The sequence below is a fragment of the Microchirus variegatus genome, assembly GCF_963457635.1.
Source record: "Microchirus variegatus genome assembly, chromosome: 8".
Classification (NCBI taxonomy): domain Eukaryota; kingdom Metazoa; phylum Chordata; class Actinopteri; order Pleuronectiformes; family Soleidae; genus Microchirus; species Microchirus variegatus.
Window position 1 is genome coordinate 16401911 of NC_139809.1, and position 15728 is coordinate 16417638.

Genomic DNA, 15728 nt, shown 5'->3' on the forward strand with positions numbered 1-15728 from the left:
TTGACGTAATTTCCGCACAATTTTCACATAATTTTCTCATGACTTTGACGTAATTTTGACACAATTTTTACGTGGTAATTTTGCCATGATTTTGACATAATTTCCGCATCATTTTGACATAATTTTGCCACAATTTTCACATCATTTTCTCATGACTTTGACGTAATTTTGACACAATTTTTATGCCGTAATTTTTATGCCGTAATTTTTCTGCGATTTTGATGCAATTTTGTCACAATTTCGATGTCATTAGCCCACGACCTTGCCGTAATTGCCGCACCATTTTACCTCATAATTTCCCCACTATTTTGATGTTATATCCCCACGACTTTGACATCATTACCCCTGCGATTTTAACGTTGTGACGACCCCTTGTGGGGCAGGAGTTGTCATTTGTGTTTCAGGGGCGGGGTCATCATGAAGGAGATGAGCTGCACCTGGACGCCAGATTAAAAGAGGCTTCGTTTCCTCCCTCATGTCTCTCACTCAGGCTCGACTCTCCCGCATGGACACACCAACAGCGTGGGCCTTGGCGCGGCTACTTTGTTGTTTTTCTTTGATGCATCCACACACTTACATATCCATACATACATGCTTACATGGACTGATGACTGATGCTGAAATTTAGTTCATTAATTTTGTAAAATAAATCATTGTTCTGCAATAGACCTCGTCTCTCTCCCTGTTTTGTTGCAGGGCTGTAACAACGTCGTAATTTTCCAATGATTTTGGGTTAGGGTTAGGGTTAGTAATTTCCCCACAACTTTGACCTAATTTCCCCACAATTTTAACGTCATAATATTACCATGATTTTGACATAATTTTGCCACAGTTTCGATCTCATTTCCCCACGACTGCCCTCATTTCTAAAGCATTTTGACACATTTAGCCACGATTAGGCCTGTCACGATAACAAATTTTGCTGGACGATAAATTGTCTCAGAAATTATTGCGATAATCGATAATATTGTTGTTCTGAGATCATTTTTATCTAATACAATGATAATGGTATAATAATGCAGGTACACCTTTTCAAAGAGAAATAAACATTTATTTTTAAAGAATATTTAACACTAGAACACAATAAATTTAATTATTGCAAAAGCAATAAATAAAATGGATTAGCTGCACTCTGCTGTGGTAGGCTACACCAGGAGTCCCGCCTCCACACACCATGCTTCTGACAAGTCACTGACATGAGGGTTCACTCATCGTTACACTGGCTTTACACGGCAATGCTCCCGGGTGAAACCGACAAAATATTTGATCAGATGTGCCTTTCGTTTAGACGGCGACGGCGTTTTTGGGGCTTAAAAAACGCAAAAAAATGAACCCACTCTCCAGAGTGGAAATCTTTAATAACGCTCCGCTGTCGCGTTCCCGTCTAAAGGGTTGAAAACGCAAAAGTGTTTTCTGAGCTGCTCACGCTGGCACGACGCTGGTCGTCACGTCGTCACACTGGCTATCCTCCTGTACGCTGACGTCAGATCCATGTGCAGTACACACAAACAACAACAAACATGTGGATTAGAATCCATCAGTAGCACATTCAAGTCGCCTTAGCTGCTCTGATACCTATCCAGGAGTAATTTCAGCAATTACGCCGAGTCAATGTTTTGGTTTTCGACTGTGGGCGACTCAGCGCTACTAGAGAGAAGTAGAAGGACGTTTCAGCGAATGCACTCCTGGTGTTGTTGTATGGCAGTGCTCCACAGCGCCACCTAGCCACCTGGCATGCATACTACATCAAATTTCACACACTTTAGGACCCGAGAGAAAGACGGGGAAAACAAAAAAGCATGCAATGGCATTTATCGCGGCCAGAAAAATTATTGCGATAATTTTAATTATCGTGCGATGAATTGATTTATTGAATATCGCGACAGGCCTAGCCACGATTATGGGGCGTTGTAATTTCCCCACGACATTGACGACGTCAAGGCTCAATGGCCCAGAAGTAGACACACAGGCTTCGAGTTGCTGTACGTTTGGTACTCGTTTGTAATAATCTAGATTAAAAGATAATCTGACAAATTTAAGACACTTACAATAGTTTTAATTTTATATTTACAATTAATTTTGCGGGGAAAAGGAGTTCCAGAAAGTTTGCATACCACAAAGGATGTTAACACATCTTTAACTAACTCCCCCCTTCCTCCTTTTTGTTCGCTAAAATAGATGTGTGTCTGTTGTGTGTGTGTGTGTGTGTGTGTGTGTGTGTGTGTGTGTGTGTGTGTGTGTGTGTGTGTGTGTGTGTGTGTGTGTGTGTGTGTGTGTGTGTGTGTATAAAAGTCCTCCAGGTATCAGTGCAGACATATTAAACTCCACAGCTCTTTAGTTGAACCCACGCGAGGCATGCGGAGACAAGCAGCAGGAAAGGGAGGGGGCGAAGGTGGAGATGACACACACACACACACACACACACACACACACAATTTGGACAGCCTGGACAAAACCATATCCCTATCCTTAACCACATTTCAATCTGAGCCCTCAACTTAACCAGTTCTTCAGATGAAATGTTTATGCCTCATTAGGACCTGGTTCTGGCCTCCATGAGGACTACTGGTCTTGACGAGGTCACTGTTTATGACAGAAAAGGGTCCTAGAACTTGAACACTGGACTTGAACACTTTATAAAGTCCAACTGCATGTGAGCATGTTTTGTTGTGAGGTCCGAAAAAAATCTTTGTGGGGACATTTTGTCATCTTTAAAATGCTTTTCCAGGTTAACCCATAAGCACAGACCTGCAGGTGCCACAGGTGCACCCTTGGTAAATTGATGAAAAAACTCCTTATATGGATGGAAAATGCATTTTATGAGGATAACGTTATTGTTTTGGAAGTAGCATTAATTGTGCAAAAGCCACAACATAGACCAGTATTCCTTAATTTTTGTTCTTAAAAATGAGCCACGCAAACTTGAACTAAAAAAATGTTGTACCTTTTGCTCAGGTTTGTTTATATTGTTGGGGAAAATGAAAAATAATCTTTTTCATCAGATTGCCTATAGATTGTGGTGGAATAAAAGGATATGAGACATCGTAATGGAAAAAAATGCTCTGCGTTCTAAAGGTTAAGCTAGGGAATGCCTGATGTCAATCATGCATGTATCTGTCCTCAATGCAAGTGCGTTGCGTGTGCATATACAGTATATGTTTCACGTTGACGACAGCTCTGCAGTGTGACCATGAAGCGCTGAGATAGCTGAGCATTGTGTTACACACAATAACAGAGTGACCTGGACAGACTTGAACCACTGTGTACACTGGGACACCAGCTCATCACTGGAGGAATGATGGAAAACAGAATAATTACAGTTTTTCTTAAGAAACTAAAGAATGTATTGTCCCAATCTCATTAACCACTTCCCCTTGGAACTGTTTTATAGGCTAAAGTGGTTAAAAACTAAATGGAACACCTTTTCTCAGGAGTTTTGTTGTTGTTGTTGTTAGCTCTTACCCTTGACTTCACCCTAACCCTCAACAAGAATCAGGACACGTACATGTTAGCACGTGACACTGAGGTTAGCGTTAAGGTGTTAAAATGACTAGCTCATACTGCTATTTAAGTGGGAAAAGTGACAGGTTCATCCTGACATGATTAACAACATTTCAACACAGTTTTTTAGCCTCCTCAGGTGCAGATAAGTGCTGCCTCTTACATGAAATAGCGTTAGCTAGCTTACGTTTAGTATATCTGCTAACTACTGTGATTCATTTTTTGATTTAATAGTTGCTAGTTAAAAACTTTAACACCACAGACCAAATATTTAACTTACTAAATCCTTAATATCGTCAAAACTCAGTTGATTGTATGTCATGCTCGGGCTCAAAAATGTAGCATCAATAGTTCAGGTCGCTAAAGTGTAAATTTACCAACTAAATTTCAGCTCCAAAACGTCAATTTTAAACAATTCCAGATAATTCGCATACATTAATACTGTGTATGTTTGAGCTAAATACATTTCATTGTGTTGGAAGTGGGATATTTGAACACTGTGATGCTTAGAAAGTTGAATATTTCTCCACTTCTGATGAACAGGAGTAAAAAAGTATGTGTAAATTGGTTATTAGAGAGCAACATGTACTTCATTACTCCATGTAATCTGAATAAAATGATTGGTTTCGTTCTTTTTTTAAATTAAAATATAATGATATGTTATATGTATATATATATATATACATATATATAATATAATATAACAATTAGATTTTTTCTTGACAATTTTATTTATTAATTTGATTTCGATGAATAAATGTTTTTTTAAATTGTCTCAGAAACAAATTGCAGACCCCTTACTCTATATTTTAAATGTAATATTTACTTTATTGTGTGACCACTGATATGTTTGACCTCAAATACTGGAGCACATCCTCAGGTTTTATGACAGTGATCTAAAACACTCGGCAGTGACGGCTGCTCCTGAAACCATCCCTGTGTGACATACTACACTGCCGCTCACACACACACACACACACACACACACACACACACACACACACACACACACACACACACACACACACACACACACACACACACACACACACACACACACACACACACACACACACACACACACACACACACACACACACACACACACACACACACACACACACACACACACACACCTAAGCCTTAGGGGCAGCATTCTTCAAGCTTAGTTGTAGCATTCAGATGTGCCAGCATGTCACATCTTGCTTAACTGAGCTTAGCTGGGTGTACAGACACACACACACACACACACTCACACACACACACACACACACACACACACACACACACACACACACACACACACACACACACACACACACACACACACACACACACACACACACACACACACACACACACACACACAATGCCAGTGAACATAGATGGAGGGTGGAAGGTGAAACCGTACATACGGTAAGAAAGAACGGCTACATCTGAACTATGTTTTCAAACAGAAATTATCCGTGTCCAGAGTACAGCTCCATATCTAACTAACCTAAAATCACATATATATATATCTATACATATATAGATATATCTAAATCTATATCTATAGATATGCAGGATTTTTAACCCTAATTTAACACGTAGACGTGTGGACGGCAGGTGAATCCAAGCAGAATTGATGTGTTTTTAAACAAAAACCAGGGAGTGTAGATGAAACCAAAGAACAAAGAGAGAAACCTCGATGAAGGCAGGAACTGTAAAGAATAATTGCCTCATTAAGTCAATAAAGGTATTGTAAGTAGTGCAGGATCTTTGTTATTTTAGGTGCAAAGTAACATCTTAGTAAACTAGTAGTTTAATTAAAAACAACAACACTCACCTTTACTTGTTTTCCCTTGGTGAGACTTTGATGGTGCTGATGCGTCCAGGCCTTTTCCAGCAGGTAGAGAAGGAGGAGGCAGTGGTGGAGGTGCTGGAGGAGGAGGAGGAGGGAGTTCCGGGAGAGGAGGGGTGATGTCTCTGCTGTCTCCCCCTCGTCCCACGGTGACCCCTGACCCCGGTCCTGACGCTGCGCCGCAGTCTCTGCTCTGGCTCTGGAGTCAAGACGAGGAGAAGCAGGTTAGCGGTGGTGAAGGTCAAAGGTCACAGACGACCACATGCAGCACTAGATAAATACACTTTATGTGCAGAGATATTTCCTGTCCACGTTCAGAGGGGAAAACCCAACATATGCAAACGCATGAGAGCGAGTTTGCTGGTTTTTACTTTTTAGTAAACGCTTAAGTTTTAGTTTAGTTTTCATTTGTTTTAGTGTTAGTTTGTTGTAATATGGAGTATTTGCCAGGTGTGAGATGCAAAAACATATGTATTATTGCATGTATATATATATACACATATATATGTATACATATACACATACATATATATATATATATATATATATATATACACATGCATACATACATATATATATATATATATATATATATATATATATATATATATATACACATGCATACATACTAATATATATATATATATATATATATATATATATATATATATTATAATAATAGGAATACAGTAATTTCACAATATTCCATCACGCTGTCGCAATAAAGATATATATGATGATAATTTACAGAATTTCAAAGTATAAGTGCTTGTTTTGATATGGAACGACGTGCACACAGTTTAACAATATATTTATGATCTATAAATATGGAAAAAAACAGAGAAATAAATATAAAATTAAGTAATGGACAACTAAAACTCCAAACAAGCTTTTATATACATATAAATATATACATATACACACATATATATACATATAAATATATACATATACACATATATATATATATATATATATTTATATATATATATATACACACACATATATACATACATACATATACAAATATATAATTTATTATTAAATTATTATATTTATTAATTATAATAAATACTGCTAGCATTTTATGTAGTATTAAATTGTATTTAAAAACATGATATGAAGTGGAGGGGCCGCATGTAATCACTGGAGGGGCCACATGTGGCACCACGGGCCGCCAGTTTGACACCGCTGACTTTAGATGAACCAATTTAACCCAATAACAAAATGTTATGTTGAACTCGCATGGCCTTGTGTCCAACAGTGTAAACAAAAACCATTAGGAATGGAAAAACACAAACTTTCAAAAATGCTAAAGCTAAGCACATTTTCCCTCCAATTTTCGTTTCGGCTAGTTTTGTAAACACACAGTTCAGTTTCAGTCAGTTTAAGTTTCCGTTAACTGTAACAAGCATACGCACAAACGCACACTCACATACACAGGGCACAGCATGAGGTCGCAGATCTGAAAACAATCAAACGTTGCCACTGCCACATCCGCAGCGTGTGTGGAATCTAACTCTCTTATAGACTGAAAACAGAACTCAGGAGCTGCAAATCATGACAAGGCAAAAAGAAAAGAAAACTTGTCCCAGATATTTGTACATAACACATGAACCTCAACACTGAACACTGACGACTATAAAAGCCCCCGTGTCTGTGCTGACAGCAACAAGTCTAACTCTGCTGTTAATGTGACATTGTTTTCTTTTATAGATTTTATAAAACACTATCATAACAACGTGATTATGCAAGTCTGTGCACGTCCTACAGATGTGTGTTCAACACACACACACACACACACACACAAGAGAGGAGAAAAAACAACTTTAACTATTTTCCCTCTGCAGTGACTCGGCGTCCAGCTGCTTCGTGTTAAAATACGCTGACGTCGAGCCCTCGAAGGAAGCGCCGGCTGCAGTGAAAGAGGGAGAACGTGTGTTATCACTAAAAGTAAAACTAAAAAACACAGCATGCAGCGCGGTCATGAAAAAGGAACAGGACACTTTAAAGAGACGGTAAAGTGATAACTGTGTTTGCTTATCAAGTTTAAAAGTCAGTAAGTGTTAAAAACTGTGGGTTTCAAATCATAAACATCATTCATTTCCTGGTCCCACAACTAACTGCCTAACCCTAACTAATCCAAACTTGAGTTGATTAGCTGACAGCTGTCCAACGACATTCAAGCTAGCTGCCGCCATTTTGGCTAACGTTGAACCACATGGGGAAAAAAAATCCAACTCTTAACCCTGAAGAAGCCATTTAAAGTTGTGAGGTCCAGACAAAATGTCCCCACAAACCCTTAACTTAACCTTAACCATATTCTAATCCTAAAACCAGGTCTTAACCCTGAAGAAGCCCTTTAGAGTTGTAGGGCCAGAAAAAATGTCCTCACAAAGATAGGTTTTTTTGGACCTCAAAAATATATAAATACACACACACACACACACACACTGTTCTACTCACTTTAGCAAGGACCAAATCCACCTAATGCACTACCACACACACATACTGGTCTACTTCCTTTAGTGGGGACCAAATCCACAAACGTTGCAGTAAACACAGTGGCATTAAACTTCCTGTTCAACAAACAACTAAAGCATGATTGTTTGTGGGTCTGTGTCCACTGGAGGACAGTCCTCTGTGTCCTCTGTACTCTGTGTCCTCTGTCCTCTCTTCTCTGTGTCCTCTCCACCTAATGCACTACCACACACTGGTCTACTCACTTTAACTCCACAAACGTCGCAGTAAACAAACCAGTATTAAACTTCCTGTTCAACAAACAACTAAAGCTTGTTTTTGTTTGTGTGTCTGTGTCCTCTCCATCTAATGCACTGCCACTGCCCCACACACACACACACACACACACACACACACACACACACACACACACACACACACACACACACACACACACACACACACACACACACACACAGACACACACACAGACACACACACTGGTTTACTCACTTAAGTGGGGACTCAAAGGCTGCGGTTTGTCAGTGTTTGTGCAGAATATAAACATAAACGATCAGGTTTAGTCAGGAGAGACTAAAATGGTGATTAAAATAAGATTGTAAAACATCCAGGTAAGTTTCCTTGTGTAAATGTGGCTGCAGTGGAGCCTCAGTTATGGTATCACATATATATTATATTACATTATATTATCTTATATTATGTCTGCAGGAGGGGAACAGGAGGTCTGGCTCAAAGCCGGAGGATAATGTATGTATGTATGTGGCTGCTTTTAAGTCTACAATGAAAACCCTGTCATTTCCCCCTTCAGAGCGCAGGCAGACGGAAGGAGAGCCAGTGAGAGTGCGAGCATTTAAAAACTTCCTGGGGATTCACTGGAGACACACACACACACACACACACACACACACACACACACACACACACACACACACACACACACACACACACACACACACACCACAGAGAGTTGATTTCAGCATGGAGAAATGTGCTGACCTGCACTAAGCAGGAGCCAAGGGCAACAAAACACTAAATACAAACGCTCCTCTCTGAGCTGGGTACTTTCCCTTCACTGCACATGTTTAAACACAGTGCCTGCTCCTGCTCCTGTGTGTGTGTGTGTGTCTTTGTAGGAGACAGGAACAAAATAAAAAGTGTGTTTTTTTTTGCTTCTTTTGACTTCTTATTTGCTCGTCTCTTTCTGTCTGCTCCAGTTTTCCATCTGCCCTGAGTCATTCATGAGCCTTTGAATCCGTGCAGGAGGATCCCAGATGTTACTGTAACAGCAGCTTCATGAAGCGTTCACTTCCCTGCATCACTGGGAATTCCCCCTGCAACCCCTGCACCATTACAACACAATCCAGGCAGAGGGAGCACATTCAGACATAAACAGCCGCACGCTTTTATCCTCGTTTTTATCGTCTCTGTGTTTTACACGTGTTGCTTCACACGTCAGATGGGAAACTGCATATCTGCGCTGACTTTTTTTTTTTTTGGTTTGAAAAGTAAAAGTCAAAAACACTGCTGGTATCATGGAGACAGCCAGGTTTGTGGAGGACATGTCTGTAAAATAACTACTTGGCTCAAAGAAGAAGCAGTAATTCTTAAAATTGAGCAAATATCTCACACATTATTCTATTATTCAACTGCTTACACAATGAAAAATGGCCGTCGACCTCATTTACCTCCTCACTACAGACCTACAAGTGAACCTGAGCACAAACAAAGACAGACTGAGGCCACGTGGCTCTTTACCCTGTTCCAGCAGGTGCAGTGTGTGTGGCAGGGTTGGCAGGCGGACACAGGCAGGTCTGAGGCAGCAGCAGCAGCAGCAGCAGCAGCGCTGGTATCGGCCGTAGTAGAGAGGCAGGCAGCAGCAGGGGAAGCGGAGGTCAGCGGCAGGGACGCGGTCTGGTGATGGCGGTGCTGCGGTCGGGCGAAACACGCGACGGCAGCTCGTTCCCCGCCCGGCTCCACGGCCGGAGCCGCTCCACTGCTAACCTGCAAGGACCAACAGAGGTGTGATGAGGCTAAAGGTGTGACGAGGCTACAGGTGTGACGAGGCTACTAAAGGTGTGTGACATGAAAAGGCTACTACAGGTATGTGACGAGGCTACTACAGGTGTGACAAGGCTACTACAGGTGTGTGACGAGGCTACTACAGGTGTGATGAGGCTAAAGGTGTGACGAGGTTACAGGTGTGACGAGGCTACTAAAGGTGTGTGACGAGGCTACTAAAGGTGTGTGACGAGGCTACTACAGGTGTGACGAAGCTACTACAGGAGTGACGAGGCTACTACGGGTGTGACGAGGATACTACAGGTGTGACGAGGCTACTACAGGTGTGACGAGGATACTACAGGTGTGACGAGGATACTACAGGTGTGATGAGGATACTACAGGTGTGACGAGGCAACACGTGTGACGAGGCTACAGGTGTGACGATCTCAACAAAACAACCAGTGGGGGACACAAGAAAAAACATTTCTGCTACTTTAATCTGCACCTGCTTAAAGCAGAACCTTGAAAGTCTGGTGCAGAGCTCCACCTACAGTTTTGGAGTACATATTTTCACAACACCACTATAAACATCCATCCATCGTCCAAGTCACAGCTGACGCTCCACTTCCTTCCCCTCTCCTGACCATGTGCATTTCTGGCAAACACGGTTTTTCACGGTCTCAGCTTTCCAATTCTCGCTAATTGTCCGATGTTTATTCTTATGTGGTCAGCTTAGTCAGACGGTACAGTTTCCTCTTCCTCACTTCCTCTGACAACGGTTTTCTCTGCTACTACAACCCACTCTGCCATGACAGACATTGAACCATCACAACAACGACTTCGGTGTTTGAAATATTAAATTAAACCTTCGTGACACGATCTAACACAATGTCCCAGTGAGACGAAAACACGTGACTTTCTCTGTGGACCAACGTCCGCCAAGACCACATAGTTTCCCACAGTGTCACTTCACTCTTTTATCTCATAAGGTTTCTTATGTATATTATTTTTTATTAAAAAACAGATTTGAATCTGGATCAACACTCTAATCTAATAATGTCTTCCTTGGTCCATAATCTACATCCAAATCCTTCAGTTACGGATTTATTGCTGCTCAAACAAGACAAATACACACTGGATTACACTGGATTATACAATATCCTGTTACATTGTGTGATCAGTTTTTGTTTTACATCATAATAACAAAGGTTGTTTGGAGTTATTTGGTAAAAGCTGTACAGTGAAACTTAAATGTAAATAGAGCTGAAACAATTAATCGATACACATATATATGTATGAACAAATATCTCTCTCTCTATATATATATATATATATATATATATGTATGTATATATATATGTATATATACACACATATATACGTATATATACATATATACTTATATATATACACAAATATACAGGTGTGACTACGCTTGGGGTGTATGACGAGGCTACTACAGGCTACTACAGGTGTGACGAGGCTACTACAGGTGTGACGAGGCTACTACAGGTGTGACGAGGCTACTACAGGCTACTACAGGTGTGACGAGGCTACTACAGGTGTGACGAGGCTACTACAGGCTACTACAGGTGTGACGAGGCTACTACAGGCTACTACAGGTGTGACGAGGCTACTACAGGTGTGACGAGGCTACTACAGGTGTGTGACGAGGCTACTACAGGTGTGACGAGGCTAGAGGTGTGTGACAAGGCTACTATAGGTGTGACGAAGCTACTAAAGGTGTGACGAGGCTACTAAAGGTGTGTGACGAGGCTACTACAGGTGTGACGAGGCTACTGCAGGTGTGACGAGGCTACTACAGGTGTGACGAGGCTACTGCAGGTGTGACGAGGCTAGAGGTGTGTGACAAGGCTACTAAAGGTGTGGCGAGGCAAAAAAAGGTGTGACGAGGCTAGAGGTGTGTGACAAGGCTACTAAAGGTGTGACGAGGCTAGAGGTGTGTGACAAGGCTACTATAGGTGTGACGAAGCTACTAAAGGTGTGACGAGGCTACTATAGGTGTGACGAAGCTACTAAAGGTGTGACGAGGCTACTATAGGCGTGTGACGAGGCTACTACAGGAGTGACGAGGCTACTACAGGTGTGACGAGGCTAGAGGTGTGTGACAAGGCTACTTAAGGTGTGGCGAGGCTAATAAAGGTGTGACGAGGCTACTACAGGTGTGACGAGGCTACTACAGGTGTGTGACGAGGCTACTACAGGTGTGACGTGGCTACTACAGGTGTGACGAGGCTAGAGGTGTGTGACAAGGCCACTAAAGGTATGACGAGGCTACTATAGGTGTGTGACGAGGCTACTACAGGTGTGACGAGGCTACTACAGGTGTGACGAGGCTACTACAGGTGTGACGAGGCTAGAGGTGTGTGACAAGGCTACTAAAGGTGTGGCGAGGCTAATAAAGGTGTGACGAGGCTACTACAGGTGTGACGAGGCAACTACAGGTGTGACGAGGCAACTACTGGTGTGACAAGGCTACTAAAGGTGTGGCGAGGCTACTAAAGGTGTGGCGAGGCTACTACAGGTGTGACGAGGCTACTAAAGGTGTGGCGAGGCTACTTAAGGTGTGACGAGGCTACTACAGGTGTGACGAGGCTACTACAGGTGTGACGAAGCTACTAAAGGTGTGACGAGGCTACTACAGGTGTGACGAGGCTACTACAGGTGTGACGAAGCTACTAAAGGTGTGACGAGGCTACTATAGGTGTGTGACGAGGCTACTACAGGTGTGACGAGGCTACTACAGGTGTGACGAGGCTACTACAGGTGTGACGAGGCTACTACAGGTGGTGTGACGAGGCTACTACAGGTGTCGTAGCCTCGTCACACACCTCTAGCGTAGTCACACCTGTATATGTGTGTATACATATATACGTATATATATACAGTATGTATATATACGTATATAATATATATATGTGTATAAATATATACACACACTCGAGTGAGGAGAAAGGAATGTTGGTTGAGCGTCAGCAGGTTTCAGGACTGATGGTGAACTGAGGTTAGTTATTAAAAAAACATTTCAACATGATTCATTTTTATAATGACCATTCGAGAATGTGTTTTGAAACCTTAGACGACACAGTTTAGTTTTTCCCCCCTTAGACTTTAAGTGGCTTAGAGCCAGTGATAGTCGAGGCCAAGAGCTGATTATACTTTATAATAAAAAGCAAAAGCTTTTATTTTGGTCTTTTTCTTCAGTCGTTGCTGCTGCTCCATGTTTGCTGTCACTTTCCCCTGCAGCATAACAGCGTATAATTCCACATGTTCCCCCGTGAATAAACACACGACTGAGGTCTGTTGTTGTGATAACATGGCGTCTGTCATCAGCCACCGAGTCTCACCTGTAATTTAGGTTTAAAGTAACATGTGAGTGCGTGTGCAGCTCGTTTGTAACGTGGTTTCCTGTGCTGGTTTAGAGTTTCAACTGTGGTGGTGAAGCTGATGATGATGATGATGATGAGGAGGAGACTTTTCTTTTTCCTCTGAGCAGGTGAAAGCCTCACCTGTGAGGCATGGATGAATGGATGGATGGAGGTGGTGATAAATCAAACAGACTTGTCTCAGATCATCAGATTAAGACCGTTTTTGTGCTGCTTTCACTTCCTCACAGTAAGAAAATCAGATTGGACGAGGAATAAAGCTTCTATTAGGTGCCTGAATATGTGCTGTGACGAAGCTGTGATGCATCTTTAGAGATATTTCTGGTCTTTAAAGTGTGATCGTATGAGGTACTGACAGCACACAAAGCCTTACATCTACACTGTGGTATGAATACGCTGATTTATTTTCCTCTTTCACAGCATTTTTCCCAACTGGAAACTAACGTTTGTGTTACTTTTTGTTAACTTCAGAACTAAATGCACCAAATTCCATTGAGAAAATCAGCGATTTTACATCACAGCAGTTGTTGATCCACTGCTTCCTCTTTCAGGAAGTTAAAAACATACTATTTTGCATTTCCAGGGCCGGCCCAAACCTTTCTGGGGCCCTAAGAACATTTGTATTTTGGCTCCATCCCATCACCTTGGAGTAGCCTGTGCTACTGATACAAATATAACACAATGAATTGCATTAATTATGGTTGTGTTACTTACAAAGTAAACCAGCTTAAAGGCTTTGGTTTTGAAAAATTAAATTTCTCAGAGTTTCTCTGAGTTTAAAGTCAGAACTCATATATTATGAGTTCGTATATTTTCTCCATGGCCCTAATCCTCTTCTGTATTTTTCTATCGGCAGACGTGTAAAACCTGAGAATGACCTGTGTGAGCTCAGTGAGTGACCTCTGTGACCTGTGAGCGTGTCTCTGACCTGCAGGATGTCCTGGATCTGGCTGAGCTGCTGCCTCAGCACCTGCTTCTGATGGAAGCTGAACGCCGGGTGGTTGGACGCCATGGTGAATAGCAGCAGGAACTGCTCCTCGGTTCTGCCGTCGTTCAGCGCCAGACCGTAGTTATTGATCACGGTGTCCGTGTGGGTCAGGGTCCGGTACAGGACCCCCGCCGCCTCGCGGCTGTCCGAGCCGAGCAGCGCGAGGGACACGAGCAGTTTGCTGCGCACCACCTCGTCGGTGATGTTGGTGAGGCCCGACAGGTCTGCGGGGTTGTTGGCTTTGATCTCCGCATCCCGCAGGGAGTGGTAGTCCTTGCGGGCCAGGTCCTCCAGGCACGAGCCGAGGAAGCGGAGCTCGATGGGCACGCAGAGATCCAGCAGCCCGCACAGGAACTCCGCTCTCTGGGCCGAGGTGAGCGAGGAGAACCAGCGGTACACCCCCTCCCTCTGCACACAGCTGCGGCTCTCCACCATCCTCATACATCCACCCGAGAAGTTTTCACCAATAAACGAGAGGAGGAAAGTTGACAACAAAGGGTGAGTGAGTGAGTGTGGGCGACGCGGACGCGTGCGTAATTGCGCGTGCTACTCTCAAGTTCTTTGTCAACTTTCGCTGAAGTCTAAGCTTCACATTCTCCGGGTTTGAACGCGAACAGGAGGAGAAATCTCACACAAACTCTTCTGCTTCTGCCGTTGTTTGTTTTTCCTTCAGCGCGGAAGTCAGCAGCTCCTCCACCGTGTCCTCCTCCTCCTCCTCCGCCGCTCGGACCGCAGCTTCCCCCCAGGAGGCGCAGACGCAGCTCTTCTCTCTTTCTCAGAAGATGAAAAACGGTCAATTACACAGAGACATTTTGGGTCGGAGCCGCCCCGCTCTGCTGCTGCTGCTGCTGCACAACAAGCCCTTCCTGTCGAGCTGCTCCTCCGTCCTCCTCCGTCCTCCTCCTCATGGTTTCCCAGAAGTTACGCACGCACGGGAACACACGGAGCCTCCAGCAGCAGCAGCAGCAGAAGCCGAGACACAGGGTCTGCAGCAGCCCGCAGGAAGCGTGCTGTGCTCGGCTTAAAGTTTACAAACAAAGCGAGTGTGGCCTAAAGAAGACACTGCTGCTGCTGCTGGAAAGACCATTATAACGCGCGCGAGACATGACTTCATCACACACCGCCGTGGAAAATAAAATTAAAAAATAAAAATAAATAAAAACCTCACCACTCAAAAACAATATTGAGCTTTAAAAGAAAGTTCCACGTCCCTGTTTCTTCCACGAGTCCTGGACTCGATATAAAACAGCTGTGTTTAACATTATCCAAACTCTGTCAGCGAGGACCCGCCCACTGTGAAGAAGAGGTCCGCTCTGATTGGCTGACAGTCCCCGTCTGTCTCGTGATTGGCACATCCGTCACTCGACTCTCTCTCTCGCGCGCGTGCATAATTATCTGAGCACTTTAAAGCGCCAGGTGCACGTGGATCTTAGAGGAAAAAAAAACAAAACACTTTTAAAGTTCTATATGCAAGACCACGGTTCTCAAACTGTGGTACATCAGCTTC

The 15728-nt window shown here is 43.0% G+C and overlaps 1 protein-coding gene across 1 annotated transcript in view; it reads right to left on the bottom strand.

Annotated features, from left to right (window-relative positions):
* zcchc14 (zinc finger, CCHC domain containing 14) overlaps positions 1-14662 on the bottom strand; it is a gene marked incomplete at its 5' end in the record, with an annotated part of 27897 nt that extends 13235 nt beyond the window's left edge. The window contains 2 exons of the mRNA XM_083893371.1: positions 5330-5543; positions 14162-14662. Coding sequence (XP_083749497.1) covers positions 5330-5543; positions 14162-14662 — 715 coding nt within the window. The remainder of the gene's footprint in view (positions 1-5329; positions 5544-14161) is intronic.
* Between the last annotated feature and the right edge of the window lie 1066 nt (positions 14663-15728).